Source organism: Nestor notabilis, unplaced genomic scaffold, assembly GCF_000696875.1.
Source record: "Nestor notabilis isolate BGI_N333 unplaced genomic scaffold, ASM69687v1 scaffold27343, whole genome shotgun sequence".
In the NCBI taxonomy this organism is placed as follows: Eukaryota; Metazoa; Chordata; class Aves; order Psittaciformes; family Psittacidae; genus Nestor; species Nestor notabilis.
In genome coordinates, this window is record NW_009922767.1 from 596 (window position 1) to 8,366 (window position 7,771).

At 45.9% G+C, this 7,771-nt stretch overlaps 2 protein-coding genes across 4 annotated transcripts in view; one reads left to right on the top strand and one right to left on the bottom strand.

The window, feature by feature from the left end:
* The window catches only part of SQSTM1 (sequestosome 1), a 4,332-nt gene extending 560 nt beyond the window's left edge, over positions 1-3,772 (top strand). Inside the window, exons 2-7 of one of the 3 annotated variants that reach the window (XM_010011799.1) lie at positions 559-788; positions 899-1,055; positions 1,504-1,593; positions 2,110-2,354; positions 2,600-2,807; positions 3,464-3,772. In XM_010011799.1, the coding sequence (XP_010010101.1) occupies positions 559-788; positions 899-1,055; positions 1,504-1,593; positions 2,110-2,354; positions 2,600-2,807; positions 3,464-3,621 (1,088 nt within the window). In that variant the 3' untranslated portion in view covers positions 3,622-3,772. The remainder of the gene's footprint in view (positions 1-558; positions 789-898; positions 1,056-1,503; positions 1,594-2,109; positions 2,355-2,599; positions 2,808-3,463) is intronic. The other 2 variants (XM_010011800.1, XM_010011802.1) reach the window with 2 other exon arrangements.
* Positions 3,773-4,369: 597 nt separating this feature from the next.
* LOC104403603 (chromosome unknown open reading frame, human C5orf45) lies at positions 4,370-7,766 on the bottom strand (the record flags this gene model as incomplete). The annotated part of the gene is made up of 7 exons (XM_010011803.1): positions 4,370-4,613; positions 4,731-4,975; positions 5,486-5,573; positions 5,838-5,974; positions 6,272-6,341; positions 7,515-7,612; positions 7,755-7,766. Coding segments are annotated over 7 exons (894 nt in total), but the record flags the coding sequence as incomplete, so codon positions are not given.
* Positions 7,767-7,771: the final 5 nt, after the last annotated feature.

A 7,771-nucleotide genomic window follows, 5' to 3' on the forward strand; every position in this document is an offset into this window, starting at 1 on the left:
GGCTCCGTGGAAACACCAGCCTGGCCCTGGTATCTTTAATAGTCACAACAATGCATAAAGAAGCCTTAATTCCAGTGCACTGAGTGCTTAGACACTCCCTAGTCCCTTCTGTTATCGTGGGTATCTGCAGAGCTTTATCTGCAGTCCCTTTAATGAGTCACACAAGCCAGTGGCTGGTGTCCCCGTTTTTGCTCCTGGCATGTCTTCCTGAGGCCCTCTCCTGAAACATTTTGTTCTTGTAGAGCTTAGGAAGGTAGGATGAGAAGCCAAACTCAGTAGTGCAGTACTAATCCCTAACAGTCTCTTGGCATGTTTATTTTAGATAGGCATGCTCAGTTTGAGGAGCAGGTATCTTTGTGAAACCCCTTTGCACTTGGTTGAAGTTCTCTTATATGCTGCCCCCCCCCATCTTGTGTTTGGCAGCCAGTGTAAAAATAAACTGACCTAGTAAGTCAATACTGCTCCAACACGAACTGTTTGTGCTTCCTTCTCCTCTGCCTGATTTCCAACCTTTAAATAGTAACCTGTTCTTGATGCAAAGTTTCCTTTCCTTAATAGAGAAAAAGGAGTGCAGGCGGGAGCATCGCTCGCAGTGCAGCCAGGAGCCCCCCCGTGACATGGTGCACCCCAACGTGATCTGCGATGGCTGCGAGGGGCCGGTGGTGGGTGCCAGGTTCAAGTGCACTGTCTGCCCAGACTATGACCTGTGCAGCACCTGCGAGAGTAAAGGCATCCACAAAGAGCACAACATGGTGATGTTCCAAAGTCCGCTGCTGAATCCATTTGAGGTGAGTGAAATCTGGAGGGGAACTACTGAACTACCTCAAATTTAAGTCCTGAGTTTTGGTTACTCAGAATGTGGCTGTGTGAACAGTCACATGAACTCTGTTCTTTACAGTGGATTCCCCGAGGACGCTGGCTCCGTAAGATGCGGCATGGTGTTCCCCCCTTCCCATGGATGCACTGCTGGGGATACCCTGGCCCTGCTGCTCCATGCCAAAACTCTGAACAAGCCCAAGCCAGTGCTGCAGCTGCCAGTCCACCCGCTGCGGAAGGTAAGAGGAGATGCCCTGGTAAGCAGCGTGGTGGTGGAGCCAGACTAGCTGAGGTTCTACAGTGGAGGGTAGAATCTGGGTGGAAAAATAGACATAGGAACTAATCTAACTTGCTTGAAATAATTAGTACCTTTCAGAATGGGATTATTTTAAGGCATGCTTGGATCCATGCAGTCAATGAGGATGCAGATAGAAGAGAGTATCTGGAACCAAACCAAGCCAAGCTGTTAGGTCAAGCATGTCACTACTCCAGATCTGCCTTTCAGCATGGTTAATGAGCCTTAACAATGCTAATGCCACTGGCTTTCTGTCCCAGAGGTAGCTCAGAGTTGGATTTTTGTCTCTATGCTGCTGTTGCCAGTGTATATGAGTGACTGGGAACGAGCACCAAGATCGTGCTCGTTTCCCTCTGAGCTTCTATGTGTGCTAACAGAAATTGTTTTTCTAGAAGCTTCTACTAACAGCCAGCCTCAGGACCCCAATGTCACCTTCTTAAAGAATGTTGGGGAGAGCGTGGCAGCTTTTCTGAGCCCCCTGGGTAAGTGACTTAGTTTGTTATCCCAATCCCTGAGACTGGCTTAAAAGTCCTTTTAACAGCAGCACGCAGCTCCTGGGACTGAAACCAGAACTACCTCATCCTACTAAGCCTCAAAGGCTTAATTTATTCCTGGTACTAATAATGCCTAGGCTTAGAACAGCCGCTCAGGACCTTCTCAGAGCCCTCCCCTTGGGAGGAAATGAAAGATTTCATTAAGATGTCACCACGGTAACACTAGTGTTAAGTCAGTGGTGACTCAGCTCACGCAGACATGGATAACTTCTGCCCTGACCCTCTAAATATATGGCTTATCTAAAGGATAAAGGATGACTATTTGGTGCTTAACTATTCCTTGTTTAAAGAATGCTTTGTACTTTTAATTCACACATGTAACATAGCAAACTGCATGATAACAGAAAATTTAGAGTGTTCAGACCAGCACTGATCCAGGCTCATTTAGGACCAAGCTTCGGAAAAATCTCTCTAAAACTTTCTCCATCTCAAATGCACTTCTAGGTATTGAAGTTGATATTGATGTGGAACATGGAGGACAGAGAAGCAAAGTGACTCCTGCTTCTCCCAATCAAGAGAAGAGCAATGCTGAGTCAAGCAGTGGTGCTTTTAACCAGAACGTTCAGACCAAACCAGACTGGAATAACACACAGCCTGCTACAGAAGTAAATGCTGTTGCAGAGCAGATACAAGACATGGTGATAGATCCTGTGCCCACACAAACAGAAGATGGCAGCTTCCAATGCCAGGTACAAGAACTGACACTAATTTACTAACTTGCTTGCTGAAGCTTTACTAAAAAGGAAGGTCATTATTTAGCATGCATTGTGGGATTGAATATTAAGATACCATCAGATTAAGTGATACACAGCACCTTTGCTTTACAGATTTACAGCAAAGGTGGTGGGACTTCTTGTGGAAAGGCAGATAGCAGGAGCATGCAACCTACCTGGAAGGCACTGCAGCATCTGGAGACTCTTTCTTTCCATTTCAGGAACAGAGTGAGTCCAGCAGTTCATCAGGGGGTGATGAGGACTGGACCCATTTATCTTCCAAAGAAGTGGATCCTTCCACAGGTGAACTTCAGTCCCTGCAAATGCCAGAGACGGATGGTCCCAGCTCCCTGAATGTATCTCGGGATCCTCCCCAGCCAGGACCTACAGGACTGCGGGAAGCTGCACTCTACCCACATCTCCCACCAGGTATGAGTGTGCACAGGCTTCATGGTGAGACTCATTTTCACTTGGGAACTGCCAACTTCCCTGACGTAAGCAGACCTGCTCTTAGAGATGCTAGAAACCAAGGTCACATAAGGTACAGCTAAACTTGTCTGTAACTTTGTTAGCAGGCATGGCAGCTCTTGTACCCTGTTAGAGACAGACAGCTGGTTCTCCTCTTGAATGTGTGCAGCTGAGTCTTACTAAGATTTCTAACCTTAGACTAATATGCCATTTGGGCAAAATGAAAGAAGGTGTTATCCAAAATCACATTCTTGCTGTGGGCTCTTCAAGAGAGCCTTTTAATGCAGAATGTGGACTAGTACATCATGTGGCTTTAAGACAGCATTATTTTGGTTGGAGCCAGTAACAGCGTACAAGGCCACTTAACCTAGATCAACAGCGCAGAGCCCTGCAGCAAGGCCAGCTGAGTCTGGCTTGGCTATTTTCTTAGCTGGTGATATATCTCATCTCAAAACATGTCCCTCCCAGCAGACAAAGGGGAGCATGTCTCTAGCTTTTAATCAGCTATGCTAGACTTACCAGGATTAGTGCCAGCCTAGCTAATGTGTGGTATTAGCCTTGGCAGGTTTGCCAATTACATGAAATACTTCAACTTTAAACTATTCCTCTCTTAACAGAAGCAGACCCTCGCCTCATTGAGTCTCTGTCCCAGATGCTCTCCATGGGTTTCTCTGATGAGGGTGGATGGCTCACTCGACTCCTGCAGACAAAGAACTGCGACATTGGGGCAGCACTAGATGCCATCCAGTATTCCAAGCAGCCACCTCACTTGTAGTGATCTGTGTAACACAAAGAAAGCACTTTCCTCCTAACTGAAAGCAGACAATGCAGTGCAACTCACTCACTGGTTAATCTATCTTCCTGCTAAGAGTTTTCTGTCTCATGTTTCTCAGTGCTTGTAGAATGGAAGGAAAAATAAATACTACTTCCTGTAATGAGTCTGTGTGAGTAGTTAACTATCCACATTAAGAGTGGCGGGACTAGGCTAAGGGCATGTGATTTCAGCAGGCAGCTCCTTATGCAAGGGAGGCAGCCCAGGGCTGTGGACTGCCTGCCTTTCTGCACATACCTCTGGGTACCCTTAGGGTTACACTTCTGAAGAGAAATCGAATGCTTTGCTGGCTCTGAAGCCTGCTCTGGAAGAAAGGGTTGCTAAGGGAGATCTCAACAACGAGGTAGTACACGGGAGAAGAGCTGTAGTTTGTAATGGAGAGTTAATTACAGAATTTAATTGTACTGGCCAAGAATCCTTGGAGCCTGGGCAATTTCTTCCCCCAAGCTGACCTACTTCCCTCCTAATTTCTAGCTGATGAGGCTGATAGATAACACTCCATATCCTTAATCCTTTGCCCCTTGCAACAGTTTCTTTCCCCTTCATGTCCTTCCACCAGACACAGCCATGCAGCAAGTAAACAGCTTTAATAGTGCAGTTCTGTAAGGCTTACAATAAACCTTGCCTCAGTACTTGGCATACCAACAACATTACAGAGACAAGAAAGCAATGCCAAACATGCCTGAGCTTATCAGAGATCATCATCAAACTCATCATCTGTGCAGAAGAGGCGTTCACGAGAACCTGTGCTAGGCTTTGGTCTAGTGTTACAGTTAACAAAGGTGCTTGCCCTCCTTGTGCTATCTGAACAGCATCTTCCTGCAGTGGTGCCTATGACACCAGATCCTGCCCTTATCATTTGGCTTTGAGGTTCTTTGAACAACACATCCTCCCCAGCTGAGCAACTGGTGCTGGGCACCATCGTGCCAGGCAGTTTTGAGCTAAGCTGCTCATTGCTAGCAACACACTTCTTAAATTCAAAACCCGTACCTTGAGGTAGAGTTCTTTGGGCCTGTTCTGAGCATCTATTGGCCATACCAGCACCTGCAGGAGTGGTGCTGTGCAGCCCCAACCTTCCACCGCCCTCCTGTGGTGATAAGGTGATCCTGGCTGCATTTTCACTATAGTTACCAGAATGTGAGAGAAATTTTTCCCACTTTGAGGGTTTGGTACAAGCAGTTGGGGTTGGTGTATTCTCCGCAGGCACTATGGACTCACAGACAGCAGGAACCACGCTGTGTCCACAAACAGCATCTCCATCATCTTGGTCAGGCACTGCTACTAAACATTTCTTGTGCTGTAAGAAGAAAGAGAGCTGGGTTATAAATCCAGAATGCACAGAAGCAGGCAAAGAAAGAGCACTCAAGTCCTTCAAATGCACCCACATCCTCATCAGCCCTCTGAGGCAGAGCTGAGGTGGGTGCACTGCGTGGGCCTATGAACTCTGGGCTGTGGAGACTCAGGCCAACTTCACTGACGCTGCAGATAATCACAGTAACCTCAATGACTGCATTACTACACAGGTGCCACTGCTCAGTAAGGCAGAGCAGCACAGATTGCAGCTGTGCTGAGGGAGGAATCCGGCTCAACCACTCAGCCTACACAAGGTGGCATTGTTTTTACCTGACTAAAAACTCTCAGAGAGAAACTCCTGACAATTTTTTTCTCCTCCCCAATCATTCAAATAGAAGAACAGAGGAAAACTCATAAAACCTCAAAATTATGATGACGTAAGAGAGGTCAGGACAACACTGTTTTGTTTTACTGGTACGAAGCATCTTCTACAACTAAAATAACCAGTTTTAACCTTTTTGGCTCGGTAGGCAAGCTGGGAAACTTCATCTTCTTCAGCATACTCCTGAGCATCACTGGAGAAGCAGCTCTTCTGGTGTCTCCTAGCCAAGAAAACCATTCACAAAGAGACTGGTTAGCTCCACTGTGATTTTTTTTTTCACAAGGCACCAGAAGTGTTCATAAAATGCATGGCTCTGTCAGTAAGAGAGGTTTTATCCCCAAATACCAAATCCCTACTCAGCTCAGGTCATACACTGCAACCTGTACTCTGTTGAGCTATCAGAGCTGAGCTACGTCCCACATCTCCAAACCAAATGTCACCGCTCAGGGGCAGGAATTACCAAAAATGAAAGGTCTTTCTGTACCTTTGGTCTTCCACAGTGTTCTTCCTCCGGGAACAGAACTGTTGCCTTTCTGTACCTGCCTCCTCCTCCCCATCTTCCCGATCTTCATTGTCCTTGTCCAAATATTTACTCCACCGACTGACTTCTGCCCTTCCCTCCTGTAAGATTGGAAAATGACTGAAAACAGCAAAATACAGACTTCTCATTTTTAGCATTGTTATGTATGTGCTGAATGCCTCAAATCACAAGTCAGTTTAGGACATGTTCCTGTGTCGTGTTCCTAGGTTCAGCACCCCAGTGGAACAGAGAGTTTCTGTATACATCTTGTTCTCTCTCTGATTACATACACTATCTATCTTAGCTGTCTGAACCCTTGTAAAGGGATCACTGACTTCACTGTGATTCACCTGGGTCAGTATGGCTTGGTATTTACCTCAGCTTTGAAGGTATCTTACCTGCTGGACCAAACTGTCTTCATGTTGGGCTGCTGTGTTTTTGCTGTCATTTACAGAGTCTTCTACACACCTAAAACAGAGGTTTAGAGTTTCTAGGACCCACTTCTCTCTGATGAGTTATAATTTTCAAATCACCTGTTTGTAGCACAAGGGATTAGACAGGAAGCATGGATAGGTACTCCAGATAGGAAGCATGTCAGAAAAATAAAGGATCTATAGAAAAGCAGATGTTAAATTAAGGATTTGCAAGATATATTGCCCAAATATATGAAAATACTAATTAGATAATAGCTTTCTATAGAAACTTTGTAGTTTCTATACAAACAGAGTAGCAACTTTGATCTAAAGCTGCTAATCATGAAATGATAAATTCTAATTCCTCACAACTAGGGAAGTAACAGCGTGTCTTTGGGACAACAGCTTTAACCCACTAATTATATCCCAAGCTACCATGGAAAAGGGGAAGTTATTTCACAATGTTTTCAATTTCACAATGTTTCGAGACTGGAAATAACAACCCTTCTTGATAAAGTGAACAAACAAGGAGTTTTCTTCCCAAAGCTCAACCCTGAAGCACTGCACTTACACAACTCAGTTATCTAACAAGCTTTGACTGATTTCTGAAAATAACCTTGAGTCAAAAGGAAGCTGGAGCAGGTCAAGACCGGTTCAAGATCATGCGATTTGTAAACAGATTCAAGAATGAAATAAACAGGAAAGTGCTGCTCAGATTTTCCAGCCAATCAGGAATTAACACCCAAATATTTGCACTAAACAAGTCTTTTTTTATCAATAGCAGCAATTACTTAACAGATTCCCAGTGTGAAACCCCTGAATGCCAGCAGTTAGGCAGCATCAGAGTGGGGGGTGTTTTCTCTCTGCGGATGCACCTCTGCACTGATGTCAGTCTGCTGGATGGACATTTGCACAGTCAAGCACTAAATGAGAAAGGCAATCAGAAAAACCCTTCCAAAACCAAACTCTATTGCATGTATTGCCACGGGTGAAGTCCTGAGCAACACACACTATTGATCAAATAAACTTACCTTGTCAAAAGAAATGTGTCAGGACACTAAACCTGACGAGATGAGATGATGATAGAACTGGCATGTGCCATGGCTTTACAACAGGACAGAAAACCTTCCCATGAGCCCAAATCAGGCAACAGGCACCCAAGCTGTGAAGAGATGCCCATCAACTGGCACAGGTAACTGAACGAGCAGACAAAGATTAAACACGGTACCGAGATGTCCACCCGAGTGCTTCCTCTGCCTCACCCTGCAGCAGGTTTAGCTTCTGGACATGGCGCCTACAGTCCAGGGCAGACCCTTGGCCATAAAGCTGCAAACAATGAGAACAAGGCTTAGGGGGCAGCCAGACGGAAACACACGACCAGCGGCTCCACCCCAGGTGATTTAATTAGCGGAGGTGCTAATTACAGCCAGCACAGGCCGCGGGGGCCGCCCCCGGCCCGGCCCCTCACCTTCTGCACCGCCTGCC